This window comes from Cynocephalus volans, chromosome 2 (genome assembly GCF_027409185.1).
Source record: "Cynocephalus volans isolate mCynVol1 chromosome 2, mCynVol1.pri, whole genome shotgun sequence".
Classification (NCBI taxonomy): domain Eukaryota; kingdom Metazoa; phylum Chordata; class Mammalia; order Dermoptera; family Cynocephalidae; genus Cynocephalus; species Cynocephalus volans.
The window spans coordinates 201,904,836-201,930,066 of NC_084461.1; the positions used below are offsets into that span (position 1 = coordinate 201,904,836).

The window sequence follows — 25,231 nt, forward strand, 5'->3', positions numbered from 1 at the left end:
CAAGACCCCCACACATATGAAAATCTGTGGATATTCAAGTCCCGCTGCTGGCCCTGCCAAATCTGGATATATGAAAAGTTTGCCCTCCCTATACACAAGTTCCACATCCTATAAGTACTCTATTTTCAATCCTTGGTGGGTTGGAAAAAATCTGAGAATAAGTGGACTTGCATGGTTCAAACCTGTCTCCTTGAAGGGTCAACTTTACTTTTGCTGCATGTTATAAAATCAGGAGTTCCTACAGGAAAGATTTGAGCCCAAACAAAATAGTCCCAGCATGTAATGTAGCAGTGAAAATTCAATACTCAATTCACCTTTGAGTCTCAATCTCATGCCCCTTTATTCCCTGTAAAAGTATCATCAGCTAGAGAGTTAGTACTTATTGGATCAAGATTTTTTTTTTTAGGAGTTATGGCAACCTTGAAGGTAGCCACCTGTCTGCTGCTGTATAGCAGTGTTCTTGTTTAGAAGGCCAGTGTTAAATCTCAAAGGAGAAAGGCTTCTCCTCTGACCCAGAGTGAGTTCTACAGTCCACAGCTAGAAATCTGGAAAGGGTGGGGACATTTTTAAAATCCACTGGAGTAAATTTAGATCATACATACTAAATCTGTTCTTTAATTTATAAGTCACATATATTGCTTTCTGAGTTTAAGTTAAAAGTTTCCAGTCATGGCCATTAAATTGGGAGAATTCTGAACTGAACTCTACCCAGAGGACAAGTGTGAAAAAAAGACAGTCCACACAACAGTTTGACACCCATGGAGAACCACACAATGAGTTCTCCATGGAGCTGTTACAGTAATCCTCTATCTGCAAGCAAAAACTAGCACCTAGACATCATTTATCGATGACCTGTGACTGGCTTTAGCACCAACAGATTGGTTACCAAGTAAAACCCTGTGGGTGAAAAATATGCTCTGGGCATGTTTAGGTTTTTATGCTCCTCTTCTCCTGTCAAATTAGCTGTAATAACTTGCCATCAACACATTAAGCCTTCTTTAAGGATTTGTCACTTAGTTTAGTGGATGTCTTCAAATTGCATTCTATTTCTATAGCAATTTAAATTATTACCTTGACAATGCTTTTCTTACTTCTATGAATAAAGTAAAGATGTGCTCTTTATTCAAAAACAACTACTTGCCACAAAGATTGCTCTATGGTGTCCTGCTTTCTAAAAATATAACTATTAAAAAGGCCAGGAACATGAGTTTGGGTGAAAGAAATATGCTCAGTTTTTACTAAGACTAAATCTTCATTTAACATGAATTTTTATACTGCTTCAATTATCAAAAGAGAACACTACAATCCCCAAAGACTAAATCACTTGCCTCTTTTAAGAATTATCAGAATAGCATTATGTTGAAAGTGACAGTTTGGTGTTCTGTTTGTTAATGCAGCACAGACTTGCTGGCCAACTGCAACTGGCTATAAGTCCTTATCGCAAATAAAACTATTTTTGTGCCATTTTTATTTTTCACTTAAATGTCACTAGCTCTTCAAGACTCAGGACCTGTCAAGTGTTCTGTTGCCAAGACTCTGCCTGTCAGAAAGGTCATCATCCAGTACCTTCCAGTTGGGTCCCAAAGGGCCTCTTTTGGTCTTGACTGACTGGAATAATGCTGGGTCTTCATCAGCTTTGTAGTCCTGCAAAGCAAAACAAAATCAGAGGCAGAGAAGAAAACCAGAGAAAATTCTTTACCCTTGCTAGAACAGCTCTTCGCAGCTACCAAAACATACAACAGAAACCAATTAGACTTACTGTGCTTTTGCATAAAAGTGGGAAAATGATTCTATACAACATTAAGTTTTCAGTGTGGTTCTCTTTGCTTTAAACTTTTAACTTAGGCAAAACAATTACATAAGAAGAAGTAACAAAAGTCTTGACTAGCAAGCCGCTATGACTTCCAACAGTTACCTCTAAGAAAAAATCTCCAACAGTTTTCAATAGTTTCAGCATTTTGATAAACGTATAATCACATTCAAGAAAGAAAACACACCTATTCCTTTTGACAGTACCCAGAGATGACAACACTAGACTATGAGCTCCTGCTAGAGAGCAACCACTCTCACAAATCAGAGCTATTGATTCAGAGGCATTCATGCCCCAGTCTCTCCTACAGTAGACTCTGTGGTAGACGCCTCAATTCTTTGACCAGCCTCTCCATACCTCCATCCACAGATAGCCATGGGGCACACATACCTTGGCTTCCTTGTGGAAGAGGGACCACATTCATGTCAGCCTCTTACTGTCAAAGGAAGTGAGGGAAGGGTGTCACAGGACTGCCTCAGTCATATCATGGCACAGAGGAATGCCCCTAAAATTTAGGTTTTATTTAAGGTTCTAGTGTGTGTAAATTGTTTCCCTTAATAGCCTCTTCCTGACAGAATGAAGGAAATGAAAGGAGTAAATATTTTAACCTTTCTGCTTTACTTATAAAAAAAAGTTCTCTTGTCATTACATATGTATACACACATATAATCTACAGATAAAAATTAAAAATTACCTTTGAAGAACTAAAGACCAGATTTAAAAAAAAAAAGAAATGAGTTGTAACAGTAACAGTAGACAAAAGTCAGTTGGTCAGTTTGAAATACTGCTAAGAGAGAGACAGTGCTTTCCTTCTTGAGCAGACTTTCTGAACCAGGGGTCCTTCACAGCATTCATGAAGTGACCACATACTTTGGGAAAAATGCCCAGCCAAGTCAGATATGAAACCCTGGTTAAAAATCATTGTTCTAGAGATAAGGGCACCGCAAGCACAAAGCAAGCACTGAACATGCTCTAAAGTATAATACAAACTTTCATAAATCAAAGGAAACATGCTGAGAAGCAGCCACTCATGACTCAACAGTTACTCAGTAAATGCATATGGCATGTTAATTCCCAAAAAGATAGTTATAAATAATATGAGGAAAGAAAAATGCAAGGTTCAGGGAGAAAACAAAGTTTTAAAGAAAGGTAACTGGGTAAATATGTGAACTTAAACTTGAAGCCTGTCTAAAAAGCTACAAAAATGCCTAACAATGGGCTAAAATTATTAAACAAGCAAATTTAGGTGGCTACACCAGATCTTTTATACCATTCATTATATCTAATAGTATATAATATGCAATGTGGTGTAGCCAGAGGCATTTGGTCAGTCAGCATTACCCAGGAACAACAAAGCTGGATGACTCACCTACGAGGAGTTGGACAATTGGAGTTACTTCCTATGTTTGGCAACAGAAAGTTCTTACTGCCAGCTAGCATGGATTCTTAAATTCCAATTAAGAACTGAATCCTAAAAATTAACTTCATTTCTAATTGAGAAAAGAATCAGCTGCACAGGTAGTCTCAAGACCTTGATTCACTATTGGAAATAAGCTACTCTGCTAACATAAATACACCTGTAGCTGCATAAAACACTTTCTTCTAGGTCAGAGGCTTGGAATTAAAACTCAAAGATAAGCTTACTTTTCTCAAAAATTGAAAATATTTAACATATCAAATAATGACTTTCAGTACCATTTTCCTCAATCAAAATCTATTTATGGAAAAGCCACCATGGAGAAGGTAGCACACAGGATGTTAAGAGGTAACCCAAGGAATCAAAGGAGGCAAAGAGAACCAACACATGGTTCTGGCTCCTTAAAAAAAAAAATCACACTAGTTGGCAGAAAGAAATCAAGGCAAAGAGAAGGTAATTAGGAAGTACGTGTTAACTGCCAACAAAGAATGAAGAGAACTACAGTCAGAATCGAAACCAAACAAAACCAGCAAAGAAAATGCATTTTAAAAATGAATTTTAAAATCATGTTTAAAAGTAGAAAAATGCTCCATTATTTTATGTACCACTAAGAAGGAAAACATTCAGCCAATAAAACATGCCATAATTGGAACACAAATCATGATTCCGGATACATTAAAATATGAGGGGGAAAAAAAGGGAGTGGGATTTAAGAATTGATGACACAGAGACTGCGGAACTACCTCTGTGGCATTTAAATTTGCCCACTACAAGAAAAAAAAAAAGAAAACCCACAAAATAGTGAACACAATTACACTAGGGCTAAAGGAATAAAACCAATGACATTATATGATAAGGGTAGTCCATAAACCAAGAAACAACTAATTTAAGAAAAGAGAGCTTAGTCTAAATTGAGGCCAGCATATACTATTCTCATGCAGGGGTAAATTAATTAAGGGGGCGACATACCCCAGGAGATAGGCCTAAGCTTGATCACCAGTGAAGGTGACAATGTAAGTGGGTGGATCAGATGGACTTCCCTTTACAATGTTCCTTCTCCTTCCTAACCTCACTTAGCTCCATTCCAAGCTGACAACTTCAGGGATTTTCAATACCTATTGAATATAGATTAATTAACTAAAGAAAATGGAACACTTCAAAACTTCTCTGCTATGGACCTAACTAATATACTGTTTCAAAAAGTACATTTCCAAGCCTTCAATATCAGTGTTAGTTGCTGAGACACTTTTCTCAACTATGGATTCACAGAATCATAGAGGTGAACCAAACCTCAGACCACCCGAGCCCCCTCACTTTACAGGTGAGGAAACCACAGTACAACGAGGAAGTGGTATGGCTCACCTACCCTACAACTTCAACTCAAGCCTTCTTAGCCTCTGTCCTGGGCTCATTCTCGTACACCACAAAGGATGATGGTAAAAAGTGTCAACAAATGCTAGATAATCAAAACACATTTCAAAAATACCAATAAACTGCAGGACCAGAGATGTGAAAGTAGATTATAAGGCACATGTGTATATACTATACACAAACATATATGTATACATGAAACTAAGTCTTCCCATCTCTGCTTCTTCCTCTTGAATACAAAGCAGCTAACATTAAGAGTATTCTACTGAAAATGTAACAAAACCTGACGATTAACAATAGCATTTTAACCTTGAAGGACAAGAATAATGCATCTTATCAAAACCTAGGAATTTCTGTACTTTTTTACGTTAGTTTGAAAATGTAAATTTTCAAACAGTTGAATTAAGTAGCAAGATATTTAAAAGCAGGAAGGAGGTATAGTTCTAACAGCCTCAGTTTTGTGTCTCTACAACAAACATTTAATTTGTTGAACAGTCTCTTTGCTACAATTTCATTGTTGGGTATCTAGTTTGGTCTTTCTGTATTTGAAAACTGGCCGATTTATAACCGTATCACAATGAACAAAAATATTCCTTCACGTATGACAGTTTCAGCATACAGAATGCAACCTCAGCTACCAATTATAGCTGCAAATGAGCAATAGTGTGGAATGAGACAGCCTGCTGGCTTTGTTAGTATTCTGTCTCCTTTGGGATCCCATGGGGAAAGGGTAGACTCTGATGAAGAGAAGCCCTTGGCTCATGGTTTATTGTGCTTGCCACCAGCTGCAGACTTCTCATCTCATTAGTTCTTTTAGAATACTGTGGGTGAAGACAGCTGTAGCCTACTTGAGTCTTCAGCTCCTGGGTATTCTGAAGGCTGAATTTGCTATGCACTTTCCGTAATCCTTGAGAAAAAAAAAGAAAGCAAATTCACTAGGCCAAGGAAATGATTTTTAAAATGGGTTTTAAAATCATGTTTAAAAGTAGAAAAGTCTTATTGCTAAGGTGCATTGAGTTAAAAATGTTTTATGATTTAATTTTAATTATCTGTATACTGTCCAGAGGCCTGGTCAGGATAAGGCCTTAGTAAAACCATCATTATTAAGTTAGGTGTGATGTCCCTAGACACTACTTGCTCCACCAATAATGGTGCCTGAACAACAGAAAAATACAATGATATGAGCATAACATAGATTTGGATTAGTGTTAATACAACTCTATCTAATTGAAAACTCTTATTTAAGTAAAAAGGGAAGCTCGTGAAAGTCAAGACACCCTTGGAGAACAAAATAAAATACAGTATGGTAAATAAATGGATTACTGAGTCTCCATGCTGGAACCACAGAATACATTCATTAAATTCTTATAAATAACTGTTTTCCGTCACTGGAATACAGAAGTTGTGCTACCTCTTGGGTGTACATCTGTTACTACAGCTCTCTACAGAAACTCTCAAAAGAAACCAGATTCATTTTGAAGACAAAGAATATTAGCTTTATGAATAGTTTAGCATAGTGGCTGTCCCCCATAAATGCAAGCACAAAATCTGTGCTGAGCCAACCTAAATGCTCTTGAGCCCAGATTTAACTCATGATTATGAATGGTAAAGTGAGTAAGAGGTGGGGGGCAGGCTGGTAAGAATTTCTTGACAGCGTCTGGAAAAACTGAGATGAGCTCCAGACACCACAAGTGCTTCAAGAACCATGCCTGGGTTACCACACGTGAGACCAAGTGTAAACTAAGAAAAAGTACCCAAACCAAGCACTGGCAACTCCTTAACACTTACTTAAAAAAGATCAACACCCCGCCCCACCCACCCGAGGATGTGGGGAAGAAGAGAAAAAATTTTACAGGGTAAATATAAAAACTTGAGAGGGATATAAGGATCCTGCAGCAGCCTGCTATAAAATGCCTTCCTTTAGCATAAAATGACTAATTAGGTATCTATTCAAATAGCTCAAAGATAATCACTAAGTTTAAAATGCATGGGTATTGCTACTCAACATAGCAAAGCTTATTTCCGCTAATCACATCCTAAAAATAAAGCCCGTGATGGGAGAAAAAGCTGAATTAAATACGAAGATAAATAACAAATATTATTTATTAGCAATGCCCTGAATTTTTCATATTGTAGTACTTAAAAAAACAAGGAGTTCCTGAATCCTATCACCGCTGACCCTAATGCCAAACGCATAACTAACTGGAGCTGACAATATTCAGGCCAGACTCCAAAGGGTAATAAGCCCATTAAAAAAAATGTTTGCATTAAATTTTGCAATAACAAATAACAGAGGTGTAAAGAGAAATAACATTTACTAACTTGTTTAAGAAACTGATTTCAACAGTTATTTTCAAATAAGCAGCTTTCTTTTATATGTTTAATTACATCTCCCCAGTGACTCCTCAACCTTTCAGGTTCCCACAGAGGACCATTAATACAGAAGTAAATCTCATTAATTCAGGCCCTACCACCTTGGAATTCATAATCATTCGGACAGGGGCTGGGCTGAAGTTTATCTTTGCATGATCTATGAAAAAAAGATTTGCTACACAAATTAATAGAGTAACAAGATCTCAGGAGGGCTGTTTAAACAGTTCAGAAGTGTTTTAGAGCAATTCAGAAGCATTCATTTGCATATAATTATTATGCTAATTACAAATCATTCTTATCTATTCATTAAAGCAGATTCCCAAAGGACCACTAATTGTCAATAACTTGTTGTACTAGTTTCTGTTACTGAATGTACCTCTGAGGAACAAAACTGCATTACAAAATATTCTATAATTCAGCCCTTTCATTAATCCTTACTGGCTTTCCACCAATGAATCCTAAAAGCTGAATTTTTAAAGAATTGTACTCAGAACTGACAAATGCAATCAAACTACACACCCAAACAGAACACTTGTGTAAATCTTTCTAATCTCATAGAGACCCTCCATAGAGCTCTGGGGTGGTGGGGTGCTGTGGCTTGGGGCAGGGGTTGTCAAGAGAGCTCTATGCTAAGCGTGGCCACTCTGATCCACATAGAGGTGGCTGCAGCCTAGAGAACTACTAGACTTCCATTCTTTCTGATCTTATCCTTTTCACAGCCAGAGATCACCAAAAGTGTCATGTTTATGAAAGCAGACCCCCAAAGACTTTGGCAAGTTACAAATTAAGAGAAACAAATCAGAATTTCAGGCCTGAAAAAAAGTTACAACCAAATGCTTGCTATGACATATTCCATATCCTAGAACACAGCAAGAAAACAAAAAAGATCTGCTCCAGAATGAGATGGGCAGGTGAGGGCAAAAGAAGCAAGTGCTTGGGGGATGAGAAGAGGGAGTCCCTGGATAGCCCAGGGCTGGTGGGCCTCTTCCCTGCCTTCCTCTCAGGGGAGGTGGGTTACTGGTTTGGGTAATTGTGTTTCATGCACAAATATACAATATTATTTATTATCGTAGCATTACATTTATTATTAGTATATGTTTATATATTTATTATAGCATTTCAAGATGAAGATATTTTAAACTCTAGACATCAAGGAAATAAATTTTAACATATTAACAAGTCAATTTCATTGAAAGAGCTTGTTTGTTAAACATCACATATTTTAAAATTAAACTGTATACACCTGAAACATAAGTAATATGTTTAGGAAAGTTTTACTTAAGAAAAATGCATTTGTTACCTTAAATGACAGTAGATCATTGAACATATTACACCAAATTCCTTAATCTAAATGAGGAAAAATTCCTATTGAAAATTCAGAGTGAGCCCTCTTCAATGAAGTGCTGGTTCATGATCCGGCCTTCAGCTCCTAAGGTCCAGAATCCCATTTAATCCATTAGCACTAATTTATCAAATATTAAATAGGAAAAAATTACTGAAAAAATGTCACTTTCTTTTACAGCAAGAGCAAAATCCAATAAACAGCATCATTCTTGCTACTATTTTTTTGGAGCACGCACTTACGTGCCAGGCACCGGGCATGCACATTCTCCCAATTAACCCTCACAACCTTGGAATAATGGTACTGTCATCACCACTGGGGTCAGGAAAGTGAAATTCTTTGTCTAAATCCACCGTTGCTGACCATAAGAGCTGGGACTCAGATACAGCCCTGTCTGACACCAAAGCCAACCATGATGCTTTATTGCAAAAATGCGATTTACACTTTGTCATTTGATTAGACTCAGTTACCTGAAGGGATTTTTGCTCCTTCTTAGCCTAGAGAAACTTCCCTAAGAAAGAGTCTACACTGTAAAAAGGGGCTTTTATAAGAAATGCATTTTTAAAACTACTTGGCACTGTTTATACTAGTTTCTTAAAAAATATCTGCCATTAGCTGTTCAAAAACAGCATTTTCTGCCTCTTACCAGAGAATTTTCCCCCTCACCCAAACAACAAGCAAACCCTACTTTACACCCTACCCATTCCATCACCCTCCCTACCTTTTAACTTTTAAAACATGGAAGAAACTTTAAATGAACATTAAAATAGAGTTCTAGTGAAAAAGCACTTTGTACAAAACGTGCTGTACAAGCAGACTTTTGACAGAAATTTTAAAATCTCTGCTAAGATTTAATCAACATGAAATAAGCAATAAGTTACTTTCCCACAAGAGGGCACTGCCATCCAAATAGGACTTCAAATATCCCGGGCGTTCTCTAAATCAACTACTGGAAATGATCTGAAAGTACTTGACCATGTAAGGCAGCCTAATAAAGTGGGAAACATTTTCACATTTCTTTTTAATAGGAACCATGCTTACATTTATTTATATCTTCTTTGAGGATGGAGGAAAAAAATCTCCATAACTTACTACAAAAAAGATCTTGGCAATGGTTTGCTTCACAGAATAGCAAAGGCAAAATAAGAAGAGCATTTGACAAGTGGAAATTTCTTAAAAATAAGCAAATCACTACTACCTCAAAACTTGTACTTGAGTTGTTTTTCCCTAAGTTCAAGGAGGCTACTATTTACACGCATTCTTCACAAGTTAGGAGCTGGGTCACAATTCTCACATCTTTATTATGCTTTAACAAAGAGCTTTGGGAGTTCTCTCACATACACAAGTGATAAGCAAACTTTTAAGATAGAAATGAATGTCTAGGTTCATTTTAACAGCAAAAGAGGTACTCTACTGAGATCAAGTGTCTGCTAATGCCAAAGAGATCAACCAAAACAGCATTTGGCAACCACAGGCCCTTCTCCTGCTGGATCGCAGCCACAGACTTGCAATAAACAAAAGCTCTTCTCAGATCTAAAGAGCCAGGTAGCCACTACACAGCTCTGAGAAGCAGAACGCCCTTGTTAGGAAATAAGAAGCAACAGTTGGAACAAAAGTTGACATCGAAAACATAGGAAGTTCTTAAAAGCTGTGAGGGAGACCCAAACGAACAATGGTCAGCACTGGCCATTTAGGGCATTATCTACCAAAGGTTAAGAGGATATCTTAGGTTGACCCATAAAGAAAATGTCATTTTTATACCTCAAAAGCTGACAAATATTAACAGATTCACATGGTTTGAGCTAATATTTAAACTTTTCCCATCAGATTCCATCACTCTTTTTAATTTTGAAGATAAAAAATTTAATCTTGTAAAGATTATTCTGACAACCTTTGAAATTATCCATTTTTTTCTAAGGGCAGTGCAGTAAAGCGTATGTTACCAAGTCTATCTACTCAAATATATAACATCTGTGCACTGTCTCTAAGAATGTATGATCAAAAGAAAAGACATGCCCAAGTCCTGAGAGCACCAGAAACAAGCACTGCTTAAGGTATGGCCAAAACTTACATGTCCCTAAGATTCAACCCTAAATAAAATAAACCAAGTTTCATCGGCTTGCCAAGGCTAACATTTAAGAAAAAGTATTTTTTAAGAAAGAGCAAAGTTCATTTTTTAAAACAATTAAAAAGTGTCAAATTGTTCACTGAAACATTCAAATCATGGAATGGCAAGTTCACAGTGAAAACAGCTAAATGTATAGAAAAGCAAATCATGTATGTTCATTTCCAAGGGCAGGTGGAATTTCAGAAATTTAGATACCTGAATGGCTTAGTGTATTCCTGGCCTCAACAAAAATGATGCATTGTTCTGCTTACCAAAACATACCAAATAAGTGGATCATAACCAAAGAACAAATGGTCAGTGGTAGAAAGAACAAGCAAAAGGCACAAACTTTAAAATCCAATTTATTTTCCTTGATATCACAATTCTCAAAAAGATTTTCCTGGGACCCTACAAGCAGCTCAGAGAAGAGTTCAGATGAGCCCAACAATTCCATTACAATCTTTTGACATGCAATTAAAATGGGCAGGGGTTGTTCATTTAGCAAAGAGCAAAACTCCAAACATCCCAGTTCTGATTAGCCTTTGAACCCCAACTTTGACTGCAGCTTGAAGCCCAGCATCAGTCTGTATCAGTTGTGAGAAAAGAAGCCCTCTGGAGGAGAGGCACTTAGCACCACCATTACACAAGCAACAGCTAGAACAAACTAACTCCAAGTCACTTAGACACACTTTATACACCTATGAAGAATCTTGTACTCTCTTTAGACACACACAATTATTCCTTTATCTAGAAAAATACTTACCATATCAACACAGAGCAAACAGTAAGTTCTAGTAAATAAAAATGAGCCAATGAGAAAATGTATGAGTGATGTTCCCTTTAAGTACCCACACCAAAACACATCTTTGGGTCTCCAATCCTTTTATTCTGTTGCACACATGCAAACTTCAAAATATCCCAGGGTTCATGGGCTGGCCGGTTGGCTCATCTGATTAGAGTGTGGTATTATAACACCAAGGACAAGGGTTCAGATCCCCATACTGGCCAACCCTTTACACCCCCCACCCCACCCCCAAACAACAAAAAACAAACAAAATATGCCAGGGTTCAGCAGTGGTGGGAGGAGGTAAACAAGGCCACTGATGAAAACTGGTGTTTCAGGGGACATGGAAAGACGAATGGATGAACAGGCAGTTGCTTGTCTGCTTTAAATAAATTAAGAATGCTCTTAATCAACATATTGCCAAGGAAGGAAAGAACATCATATAGTAAGATGATGTTCTAGAAAGACAAAAATAAGTCAGCAGCCCTGAATTTGAGTCCTGGCTCCTCATCCACTGGTTATACGGCTGGGGAAGTTACAACACTTCCTTGGACTGCAAATTCCTTAACAGTAAAAATACAGGTTGAGGTGAATGTTGGACCAAGGCCTCCAACTGCTTCCAAAATTCCCTGGAAGACTATCTCTACAATCTTCACCTGGAGAGCTGGATAGGGTCCTGAACCCCACCCCAGAAATTCTGAATAGGGACAGGGTTACAAATCTGCATTTCTAATAAGCTGCCCATGGGCAGACCATGCACGAATGAATGGAAGAGGGCTCAAATGTTTTGGCCTGGGTACTGATTAAAGGCCCTGACAGGCAAGCTCTGAAGTTAGCCACATGTTCCCTCCCCCTCAGGGGCTCTAAAAAGAACAACCTCTTAACTTCCAAGGAATGTTCAGAGAACTGGACCAGTAGACAGATCCAGCAAGCAACTGGGACTCAAACATCTACAGACCTGCTGAATGACCATGCTGGAGTGTTCTCCAAAGGAGACCAAAACAGGGGAAGAGTACGGGAGGAGCTGAGTGAGCTGGACTCAGCGGAAGTGATTCCAGTACTGCAAGGGAGGCTGTGCTTCATCAGCAGCTCGATCCTCTCACTTGGGAGTGTCTGTGTCCTCTGGGGTATTAAGGAAAGAATTGTGACCAGTAAGAGGATCCACGTCTTTACCACAGGAGCTTGTGCTGAAAAAGCTGCTCACAAAAGTTTTCCTACAAGAAACAGATGGTGCAGAGCACTCCAGAGTCCAGCAGAAGTAACAACCCAAGGACCACAGTCCAGGGAAGGAAGTTTGGCTATGTGGGGCAGGCATGAGGGCTGCAGAGAGGACTGTAGCACTATGAGCGCATACTGTGAGACGGCCTCTCCCTACTGCTCTCCAACAGAGACATTTGCAAATGAGGAGAGAGACCAGAAAAAAGGATGGAGATGTGAGGTAAACATGACATGCAAATTATATTCATGGGCAGGTAAAAACAAGGGGCATGGGAGTAACAATTAGGGCAGAGGGAGTTAAAAAGGACAAAAAGAAGGAAGTGGTATGAATGAAATCTGAGCTTTACCTTAAGAACACAAGCTTACTGGGTAACCCACAAAAAATATGCTCCTCCAAACTCTGCAGGGAAGTCCCCATAAAGAACTCTATCAATCAGAGCACCCTAAGCATCCTTTCTGTGACCCAGAAACAATATGACACATGAGTTTCTAGCTTGTGTCTCTTCCTTTAAGGAATATCATCTTCAGTGAAACATTGCTACGGTCATAAAAATGTGTAACTCTTGGTTTTGAAAGGCCTCATTTGGGAAAAATCTTTTATCACAAATTAAAACATTACACCCACACATGCTAAAATATGAGGGAAAAAAAATGATTTCCTCTCTTAAACTCACTTAATTTTAATATGGAATAGATGTGTATTTTTAAACTACATCTATCAAACAATTTAATACATTTATACCTCTAATATTTGCTTATTACTGATATCTAAAAAACAGATGTTAGCTGTATCATTTTACACATGTAAGCCTTAAAATAAAAAAGTGTGCATTATTTCTATTAAAATAAAAACACCTTGGAAATTATAAAAATAAAGTCTCACAGTACATACTATAGAGGAAGGCTGACACAATCTTTTCTTCTTACACATAAATACCTAAAAATGTGGTTCCAATTTTTTTAAAAACCATGCTTTCTTTCAAATTACTTCCAAAAACGAAGGTCTCTCTGATGTTAATCATGTATACACTTCAGCTTACACTTTAAAGAGTCCTCCTCTCCTGGGAAGTGACTTTTGTATACAAATCATGGAAAGCTACTTAGACAAAGTGCTGGAGATGATTAAAAGGGGCCAGATTCAAATTTGTACCTTAAAAAAAAGGCAGCAGCAGATGTCAACTGACTCATTTGTGTATATTTTGAAAATGAAGTGAAGATATGCGTGTGCATTTCATAAGGACATTTAAAGAATCCCCAACTTTTTACTGTTGTTAGGTATCAAAAACTTTAGAAATTAGAACTAAAAAAACTTTAAAACTTATATTCTGGTGTTTTATGCTGAATACCTGACTTTAACTACAATATGCTATAACCAAAACACTTTTTAATCTGACCAAAAAGGTATTTATTTGCTCATTTAGAAACAACACCAGAATTTTCAGAACTGAAGGCACATCACATATATTTCATTATAGAGAATTAGTAAAGAAGGAACTCAAGTAGCATTTTGTTCATCTACTATTTGAATGATAAAAACTTCAACTCCTCCAAATTGCCTTAAACTTCTTCTTTTTAATGCTACAGAAAAAAAAGGTCTGCAAATTCTGTTTGATCCACCAAACATTTATTGAAAAGCTTATTGCATGTCAGGCATTGAGCATCTTGCCAGGTCCTGGAAACACAGAAATGATGAGTACAGTATAGTCCTGGCCCTCAAGAGTTATCCAATTTACTCAGGAAAGCTTTCCAGGAGTGATGTGACACCTGGGTTAGATCTGAAACAAGGGGTTAGGGGGGGTAGGAGGGTGTGGGAATGGAAGGGTTGCAGGGGTAAGCAGGTGTGTTCTGCTGGAGTATGGTGTACTCAGCGACTGCTGGAATGCCAAGCACAGGGACCTTTCCTTTTTAAAGGATATAACACCCTAATAATACTTCACTACAATACTTTTTCCCTTGCAGGAAGAAATGTTTTGTATTGTGGATACATTCTAATGGGCCGAAATAAATTGGGTATGTACATTTATGCAGTAATCCTGTACTGTTCAGCTTGTTTGATTAGGTAATGATGTATCGTCTAGAAAATTACAGAAAACAGTGTCTAAAGCAATAGTCATATATAGACTTCCCAAAGTCATCAACCAAAACCGCTAATAACCCATACACTTAAACATATATGATTTTTTGTAGCAAACTGCTCTGTGACCCTGGATCACACTGACAGATTTTTAAAACAAATCCTTGCTCCTAGAGTTATTGTGACAATGTCACCCTTCAATTACGTAAACATGTCAGAGCATCCACCCAAGTATTCAGTTACAACAGAGGTCAAATCATATCCCTTCTATGAATGCTAAAGTACAGTTCAGAGTTAAACCCTAAAAGTAATCAACAGTCACTATGAATTAAATGTTTGGGGCTGTTTGTATTAAATCTACCTGCAGTGACAGAAAACCCCCACCAGGTGGAGTTAAAAGAGTCAAGCTTCAGTTTCAAATTCTTGGTTTCTTACATACACAACTATTTCATTTGTCCTGATTCTGAGAGGATTTGGTTACTTATCTCCTCAAAATTACTAATATAATTGTTTTATTTCTTATAAAGGAAATAAACTCAACCACTTAAGTTGCTTTTAAAAAATTAGCCCACTCAAGGAAAACCAGAGCAGTTCATTAAAAACAGAATGCAAAATCACTGAATTAGGTCAGAATGAGACTAAAACCACCAAGGGTCAAAGTGCCACAATTAGAACTTTGCAAGATCACCACACCTTCAGATAGTGTTGGGCTAGGGCTCAGACCCTTCAAACCCGTTTTGCAGACTGGGTGTAAAGAAAGTGAAGGAAAATGGTCAGGGCCCCTCAGATGTTCTGAATCTTGCTGAGCATTTGATGTAAATATGCAAGTAAGCCCAGGTGTTCCTAGGTTGTCTGACTTGTACCCAGGTCTCCTGGGTTATTAGACTTAAGTATAAAGGATGAGTGGCTCTGATCCACAATACCTCCCGCCCCCAGGATACCCCTGGGGGTGGGGTGAGGGGAACCCACAGGTAGGCCACTACTGCTGCTGCTGCTGCTGAGGACTAGGCTCATGTCATCTGCCAATGGCTCCTGGGATCATTCCCAATTACCTAGCTCATGGACCCGCATATGAGGGGTCTGGTGACCCAGCCGGGCATGTGAGGGGTCTGGTGACCCAGCGTATTGTTAGGGCTAGCACTCAGAAACCCTCCACACCAGTTGTGCCCAACTGGGTCATCCAACCCCTCACATGCCTGTCACAAGCTAGGCAATTGGGAAAGATCCCAGGAGCCATAGGCAGAGCTGACAGGTTCATTCCAATGCAAGCTCAGTCCTCAGCTTCCACAGCAGCAGCAGCCTCTAGCAGCAGTAGTGGCCTCTCCAGGCCTCCCAGGGCATGGGGGCGGGGGGTAACCTGTGGATCAGAGCCATTCGTCCTTTATACTTAAGTCCGATAACCCAGGAACACCTGGGTGCCCATGCACATCCACAGACAATAGCCAGGGAACACCTGGGAGCACAGTTATCATTTACATCAAATGTTCGGCAAGATTCCAAACCCCCAAGGGATCCTGACCAATTTACCTTCACTTTCCCTAAGGTGGTCTCCCTAATTTGTTTTCCTTTTTCCAAATCACCACTAATACATTTATTTGAGGGAGAAAGGATCAAATCTTATCATGAACTTCAATCTGGGTAGGACTAGAAACAATGAATGCCTAACTTCTGGGTATTCGCAACTGCACAGGTAACCAGGTCCTGCATGTTAGGTGTTACCATTGCACAGACATGCATCAGATGAGGGGGACACATTCCAAGTGGTCACACGATCTCCCATTCAGAAGAATATGCTGCCCTCATATCATAGAAGTAGTGCTGAGAAAAACGAAGGCAGAACCTAGCCATAGCTTCCTAGCACAGGCCTAGACATGACAGTGGCCTCATGAAAGGGAATCACACCCTATTTATAAAGCAGGAGAGTGATGCTTCCAGCTGAGCTGCAGGATGAGAGCTGGGGCTCACTGAATGGGTGTGTGGGGAGTGGATCTGACCATCAGCCATTTCCCATCCAAACTGGGCCTCCACCAGCCGTTCTCTGGCCACCTGCACAAGGCAGACTCAGTAAATCTAGGAAGGGGATTATGCCCCAATTTCCCAAACCCACTCCACCTTCCCCAGGTCTAACAGGTGACCCAATTTACTGGGTGTAGCTCTACCCTCAATTCTGCTCCCACCTTACTGGTGTGTTCACAGTTACTAAGCTCTCAATTCTAGTGTCACTCCAATCCTTAAGGAGCAAGTTTTAGGCACTAAAAATTGACTGCTGGCATGGCAAATGTACACCATCCTCTCCCCCAAGTGCAAGCAGTGTCTCTCTCTTGCTTCTAGCCAAGAGATTATGACAAAGGTGATAGGATTTCATTCCCTTGATTAGGTTACATTTCCTGACCTCTAAACTTGTGGTGATTTGTTAGCAGCGATAAAAAACTGACGCAGAAAATGGTGACATCCCCCCCGCAATCCACTGTACATGTCTCCGCCAGACTTCTTCCACCTCTGTTCTTCTGACTCAAGGGAATCACTATTACCACTGTCTTACCCATTCTTCTTGACCATCTATACGTAAGTAAGCAAACACATGCATAAAGATATATATTTCTCCCTTTTAAAATATTACAAATGGAAGCAAGTTATACATCCTCTTCTTTATCTTTCTCCCTCCAAATTAATTTGAAAAGGATTCTCTATCAATACAAATAGAGCTCACTCCCTTTTAATGACTGCACTGAACTCCATCAAATGGCTGTCCCATAATGTTTTTAACCAGTTCCCGATTGATGGAGAAACACTGAGACTTCAAACTGTTTCTAATTTTAAGTTTACACACTTGTCACTTCACACAGGGTAGGGTCAATCACAGAAGCAGAATTTTGCTGGGTCAAAGGGCATACACATTTGTAATTCTGCTAGACCAGCTGTACCGATTTATATTCCCACAGGCAATGTATGTGAATGCCTGTTTCTTCACTCCTTGGCAACCCAGGTATTATCAAATTGGTTTTATTCCAGTAAAAACTCTTGACTCACACAGATTAGTTTCATCATTATCCTCAAGCTCATCAGGTTCACTTGATAAATATTTATGAAATACCCACTCTGTGAAAAGGGGAAGGGCTGCTGAATACAGAGAACAAGACACATCAATGAAACGAACAAGAGCTTCCAAAATTCAGCAGAGGGGAAGACTGATTCCAGCTTGGGTGAAATCTCCCTGGAGGAAGTGAGATTCAACCTAGATCCTGAAGGACATGAAGGTTTTGGACAGAGAGGAAGGAGCCCCAGAAGGGAAGCAAGGACAAGTAGTGTGAAGGGACAGGAAAGCACAGGACATGGTCAAGAGGAGAGGAAGATAATGTGCTCAAGTGGCAGCTCCAAGAGTGACTGACAAAGCAGGGCCTTAGCTCGGAAGGAATTAAGAGTCAGTGGACACAACACTGGATTGAGAGTTAGAATTTCCACTTCTGGCATTAGCTAAGTGACCTTGAAAAAAACTTGTTCATCTGGGCTTCAGTTTCCTCACTTGTAAAATGGGGAGGATAGCCCAGAAACCAAACTTTCTGTAGCTGCAGAACTGTGTGTTCAAAGTAAATCTTATTGTCAAGACTAAGGTCAACTGCTGGCTGGTTGACTCAGCTGGTTAGAACATGGTGTTACAACACCAAGGTCAGAGAGTTCGGATCCCTGTACCAGACAGCCACCCAAAAAAAAAAAAAAAAAAAAAAAAAAAAGACTAATGTCAGACAAACAGAACTATGCTGGTAGAAGGGAACAGGCGGGAACTCCTCAACCTCATATTCTAATAACTCCATCCTGACAACCTGAGGGGGTGCCAAGAAACCCTAAGGACTATGCAAAGCACAGTCTGAAAGCAAGGAGGCCTAGGTAGCTAAGGTCCCCTTCAGCTTTAAAAACTATTCCAACTCAGTGTTAGATAATGCACCTGTACCTTCACTTCTATTCTGCTTGCCTGTAACTCATTCATTCATTTAACACACATTCACCAACTACCTACTATATCTCAGGCACTGTACTAGGAGCTGGGAGACAGGGGTTAATGGTGAAGACTGTTCCCTCTGAAGTTTAGTTTCTATTTAAAAGGGAGAGAGAAAAATGAACAAACAAATTTATAATGTGTCAGGGCTTAAGAGGGAAAAGTGTAATGAGTGGGGTGGACTGCTCTACCCATCAAAAGTAGGAACTCATGCTTACTTCAGGAGACTTCCATTTAGCCTTTTCAGACTTGCGTCCTCACAGATTGTTCTCTTCTCTGAAATCCTATAGCACTTTGGACCACGCATAAGCCTCTGCCACAAGTTAACTATTTCACCGTACTGGGCTTGCCTCATTCAGACTGTAAGCCTCTTGAAGATACTATACCAATCTTGGATAGCTACCACAGTGCTGCGCCAGCTATACAAACTGAGCAGGCACTCGATACCTGTTGATTGCTATGACAACACTGCCATTTTAGAACTGCAAATGCATTTTCCTTTTCCCAACACCATGGACTAGAATCTTCAAGTAACAAAATTACATAAAAGAGTAGAATAAAATGGACAAACTCACTCAACAGAAAACCAAACTGGATCTGGTAAGAAGTAATGACCGACAGCTAGACCACATTTGTGAGAGAAGTTAATCCTAAAATAAACCTTAACCAGTCAAGGTGAAAACAACAGGGCGAACCTAAAGGGAAAGAGTGTGGGGGCAACCACCTGGGCCAGGAGAGTGTACACATGAGAATGTACAGAAGAAAATGGCAGACCCAGAGTCCCTGTCACTGAGTCTTATGATCACCTCCTCCCTGGAATGGGGATCTGGCCTTATGACTCTCTCCCCACCACCCACCCCAGCCTTCACACACCCACTAGGCTGCTCAATGCTCTACTCCTATCACTTCCAGGTTTAAAAACTGTCAAGGGCACCTTCACCACCATAAAGTTCCTCTCTTCTTTTTATAGCAGAAAAACGTGCATATCAGTTCTTTTTTTAAATGTCAAAAGTTCTGACAATTCCTACACAGTATCAGTTGTACTTTTATCCTCCATGACTGAGAAAGACATAGACAAAAAACTACTGTGATGCAAATGTTCACAGCAGTGCTATTCACAACAGTGAAGAAGTGGAAACAACCCAAATGTCCACCAACAGATGAATATATAAACAAAATGTGAAATATTATTCAGCCATAAAAAAGAAATGAAGTACTAACACATGCTATAACATGGATGAACCTTGAAAACATGCTAAGTATAAGAAAGAAGCCAAATGTCATCAAGATGGCAGAATAGATGGTCCCCAGTACCACTCTCCCCCACAACAGACTAATTTACAACTATTAAAAAGCAAAGACTGCCACCCTGGTACCAATGGATCTTGGGGGTAAGTGGGGGAGAGACCTGTGGAGTTCATGAAGGCAGGAGAAATGACAATGAGTTAGAAGAAACTGCTCTGATCATTTCAAGCCCTGGCCATGGGGAAGAAGCTGCAGCATACGTGGAACAGGAGTCAGCAAGCACTGCAGCTGAGACGTTTGTGTGAAGTTGCCTGGAGTCTGCCGGGGAGAAGATGGCCTTACAGTGCACCCTACTAGCCCACAAGCCAGAGAGAACACTGACAGGATTCCCATGGACCCACACAGAGCAAGTGGATGCAGCCAACCAAACAAAGGAACTACCCAGAGGCCGAAAAGGAACCACCCAAAGATCAGTGAGTCATTGCAAGGGACCTGTGCATGGCCAGCCCCACAGGAAGCTTTCAGAGTACAGCAGAGAGGCTGGGCTGCCAGGGGACATTGGGGTGCAGAGTGGGCAGCTGATCTGCCTTCCAGTTGGGGCATAGGCCCAATCAGTAGAGACTGGTCAGGGCGATAGAACTACACGGGGTTCAATTTGCTGAAAATAATCAGTCCTGGGCCAGCATTTCCACACAGCCCAGGTCGATCTGACCTCACAAGATCCAGAAGTGATTAAAAGGCAAACAATTAAAATGCACAAAAAGCCTTCCCCAGAGAATCAGCAACAAAACGGCAATTTAGTGCAACCATAAAGCTCAAGTGCTGGTCCCCAAATGAAGTTCCACCAATTTTGGAATTAACCAAAACCACAGACCATAGACAAAGTTCTGATATTAACCACTTAAGGCCTAACACCACCAAAGAACACCTATAACCAGAGACAAAGAATACTGAAAGCAGCAAGAGAAAAGAAACACATAACATTCAACGGAGCCCCAGTACGTTTCTCAGATTTCTGAGTAGAAACTCTACAGGACAGAAGAGAATGGGATAATACATTCGGAGTGCTAAAGGAAAAAGACTATCGGCCAAGAATTCCTTATCCAGCAAAATTAACCTTCAAATATGGAGGAGAAATAGAGTCTTTCCCAGACAAACAAAAGCTAAGAGAATTCACCAAAATTAGACCTGCATTACAAGAAATGCTAAAGGCAGCTCTTCAATCTGAAGACTGACGCTAAGGAGCAACAAGAAAACATTTAAAGGTAAATAATTCATTAGTAAAGTAAGTTCACAGACAACCTCAGAATACTCCAATGTCTTAGGGTGGTCAATAAACCACTTACATCCTTAGTATGAAGACTAAAGGACAAACCTAACAAGACACTAACATATACAACAACCATATAAAAGAAAGGCAATATTAAATGATGTAACTTGAAACAAGAAATTGTCAAAAAGTGGAGGGAATGATGCCAAAGTGTGGAGTTGGCTTTGGTTTTTTATTTTTTCTTAGATATCAAGATTAAGTTGTTATTAGTCTAAAATAATCTGTTGTAACTATGTTTTTTGTAAGCCTCATGGTAACCATACACAAAAACTTATAAGAGACACACTAAAAATAACAAGAAATTAAAATACACTGTTAGAGAAAACCACTCAATCACAAAGGATGACAGTAAGACTGGAAAGGAAAAAAAGGATCAACAAAACAAACAGAAAAAAAGTAACAAAAGAGCAGCAACAAATCCCTATATATCAGTAATAACTAAATGTAAACAGATTAAATGCCCCAATTAAAAGAGTGGTTCAATGTATGCAGAATTAAAAACAGATCTACCTTATGACCCAGCTGTCTCACTACTGGGTATATACCCAAAGGAAATGAAGTCAATATATCAAAAAGACAGTTGTCCTCCCATGTTCACTGCAACACTATTCACAATTGCCAAGAGATAGAATCAACCTAAATGCCCATCAACAGATGAATGGATTAAAAAACTAGTATACATACACAATGGAATACTATTTGGCTATAAAAAGAAATTATATCCTATCATTTGCCTTAACATAGGTGGAGCTGGAAACCATCATCTTAAGTGAAATAAGTCAGGCACAAAAAGACAAATACTGCATGATCTCATTCACCAAACTTAAAAGTTTTTGTGTTATGGTTATCGTGAGGCTTATGAAAAACATTTATAAAGAGATTATTTTAAACTAACAACAACTCTTAAAAAAAAAAAATGGTTCTCATAGAAGTAAAGAGGTTACCAGAGACCAGGAGGGGGGGGGGGGTTGTGAGGAGAAGTGGCAGATTAACAAGTACAAAACTATGCTATCTACCCTAAGTGAATCATTGTGCAGTATGTGCATGTATCAAAACAACACACTGTACCCCACAAATATGTACAAGTAAATATTAAAAGAAAAATATTAAAAGAAAAAGAAAGAAGCCAGACACAGCAGGCCACATACTATATGATTCCATTTATATTAAATATCCATAATAGGTAAATCCTGAGACACAGAAAACTGATTAGTGGTTGCTAAAGAATGGGGGGAGGGGGGAAGCATGGGGATTGATTGTTCGTGGGTACAGGATGTCCTTTTGGGGGTGATAAAAATGTTCTGGAGCTAGATGGTGGTGATGGTTGTACAACATTGTGAAGGTACTAAATGCCACTGAATTGTACATTTAAAAATGGTTAAATGGTAAACTTTATATTATGTGTATTTTGCCACAATAAAAAAAGCTACTGCGAATTTAATAAACTTTAAAATAAATTTATACCTTACTAATCTCTAAAATATAACTTGGAAAACAGGAGCTATGAAACAAAACCACATGGGCCGAGCCCGTGGCGCACACGGTAGAGTGCTGCGCTGGGAGCGCGGCGACACTCCCGCCGCGGGTTCGGATCCTATATAGGAATGACCGGTGCACTCACTGGCTGAGTGCCTGTCAGGAAAAAACGACAAAAAAAAAAAAAAAAAAAGAAAGAAACAAAACCACACATACACAGGTGAACGCTTTCTCTCCAAACAATACTTGGTGTGAATGCAAACTCTTAGAACTCTTACACAACTGTAAGACAACTGTAATGACAATAATGGCTAACATTTATTGAACTAGGCACTAATTGGTCACATTTAATCCTATGAAATAATGAGCCTCATTTTCCACAAGACAATACATAAAGATTAAGTAACCTGTCCAAGATTAGTCAGCAGGTGGCAGAGCCTCAGATTTTGAATCTGAAGACAATCTAGTTTCAGAATGTATGTTCTTAGTCACAGCTCTGTGGCCTCATAATACAGATCTTCCTCATTTGGGCCCAATCCATACTCTTTCACTACCTATCCACCCAAACAGTGTTATCCACACAGAGACCCACCTACTCAGCCTTTTATGTGCACTGCATTCCACATAGAGCACCTATCTCAAGTGCTACTGTCAGCATCCTCAAGGCCAGCAGTGCCTTCTCTCCTCTCTGAAGGCTGTACTGGGGTGGAGGAATGGGAGCCAGGGCCTCTCGGGAACTTGCATAATCTGACTTACACTGTTCTTTTCACTCAATTCATGCCTGCAAACATTGATTCAGTTCCCATTTTCTCCTGAACACAGGAACAGAGAACTACTTTTATACCCCCAGGAAAACCAAAGATGCTTCGCACTCTGCTGGTGAACAATGTGGACTGCAAACCTATGAACCATAAGACTAGGTGAGTGGAACCATTTTGTCTGGCCAGCACAGAGTTTTTAAACACCAATGACATAATCTGAATGCTCTCCCCAGGGCACCGAATCCCAGTACACTATGCTGCTGCTCAGTACTGTACTGTGACCCATTACTCCAGGATGGTATGCCATCCTGACCTAGCCATTAACTGATTCACTCATTACTCCCAATCATTTTTTTTTTTTCTATCACCATTCTTTCACATATAGGAAATCATGGCTGGAAAAGATACCAAGAGAAATAAGAGGGCAAAACAAGACTTATCATTTGAATATGTTTTCATTTTTAAGGATTAAAAAAAACTCCCCATGTAACTTCAAAGGTAGAAATATCCCTAAAATTGAAATAAATTTTAGTTGTGGCTATGATACGAAGTTAAGAACTCCTAGAACAGGGTCCTTTCTCATTGCTCAGACTTCTGAGCAGGGAGGGGGCCCTAGCAAAGGAGGACCCAATTTGGCAGAGGATCACTTTTGGTAGTCCCAGCCTCACTGATTTCTGAGAAAAGGTCAGGGTCCTTTGTCTTAAAAGGTTTACCTCTAGGTTGCAACAGCAAAACCAGACATTTAGTGTTTGGAGTTATTTCTATTCAGCTTACAACATCGAGTTCAGGGAATAGGCACCAAAAATAGAAGTGGAAGGGGATGCTGACTGAACACACTGTGCTTGACCATGACAAAACAAGGGGTGCTACTCTTATTCCAAAGCTTTAACTGTCTAGATTAGCAGGAAGAGGACTACTGGTGGTATTAACATGTAAAAAAGTCCACAACTGTGCCCAGCAAAACCAAAGCAGCACCCAGCATACTATAAAATAAGAATAGAATTAATAGTCACAAAATGAGACGAGGGTCTTAATTTGACATAGGGGTTTATTTGTGAGGAAAAAAAACCTTTTTATTAGGTCATAAGCCTGGAGTACAAATATTTACATCCAATAAGAATCAAAATAGAAAGCTAAACAGTTGCTAAATTAAGATATTCTACATCAACCATTTCTTACAAATAACAACTTTTGCCCTAGCTGAGTTACTGAAAACTTTTGTGTAAATTTTTTGCTTTCTTAATCACATTTGAAAAATGCAAGAAACCCATATTATTTTAAAAAGCTCAAGGGAGAATTCTTTTGTAAACAATGTGTTTTTTTCCCCCAATGAAAGCACACACCTACATATCTTAAGAAATTTCAATGTAGAAATATAGGCCATACAAGAAAAAAAGAAAACAATTTTTAGACGTAAAGGTGACAAGTTAAAATGTCATTGAGTAGTACTTACTGCTGGTTCAACTTGACTTCGATCTGCAATATCTATGTGAACAATTTCAACAGTTTTCCATGTGTTTGGATCTAAACCGTGTACCTATAAATGACAAAGAGGAATGAAAGAAACTATAGATTATTCTTGTTAGGAAAAACTATTACAATTACATAATCTTATCTTGAGTCTCTCAAGGTACATTATAGGGAATAATAAAATCCAAATCACTATTTCATTAAATTAGCTGTCTGAAATCTTGAAGGATCTAGAAATCTTGTCAACCCTTATAATCCCAAACAGTAAGGCGGTGAGAGGGGTGGGAAAGAGGATAGGACATTGCCAGATGAACAGAAATCTGTCAATATTATTTTCTGGTAGTACTTATAGACGCTTTATATAATAACAAAATGTATCTAACCTATGTTTATTAAACCTAAATGATACACGACGAAGTCCTTATAAGCTGTAAATCCTGCACAAACATAAGATGACAT

At 39.2% G+C, this 25,231-nt stretch overlaps 1 protein-coding gene across 2 annotated transcripts in view; it reads right to left on the reverse strand.

The window, feature by feature from the left end:
• Positions 1-25,231, reverse strand: part of PITPNB (phosphatidylinositol transfer protein beta) — a 63,065-nt gene that overhangs the window by 21,067 nt on the left and 16,767 nt on the right. For both annotated transcript variants that reach the window (XM_063086419.1, XM_063086420.1), the window contains exons 7-8: positions 24,756-24,839; positions 1,567-1,644 (exon numbers count right to left, since the gene is read on the reverse strand). In XM_063086419.1, the coding sequence (XP_062942489.1) occupies positions 1,567-1,644; positions 24,756-24,839 (162 nt within the window). The remainder of the gene's footprint in view (positions 1-1,566; positions 1,645-24,755; positions 24,840-25,231) is intronic.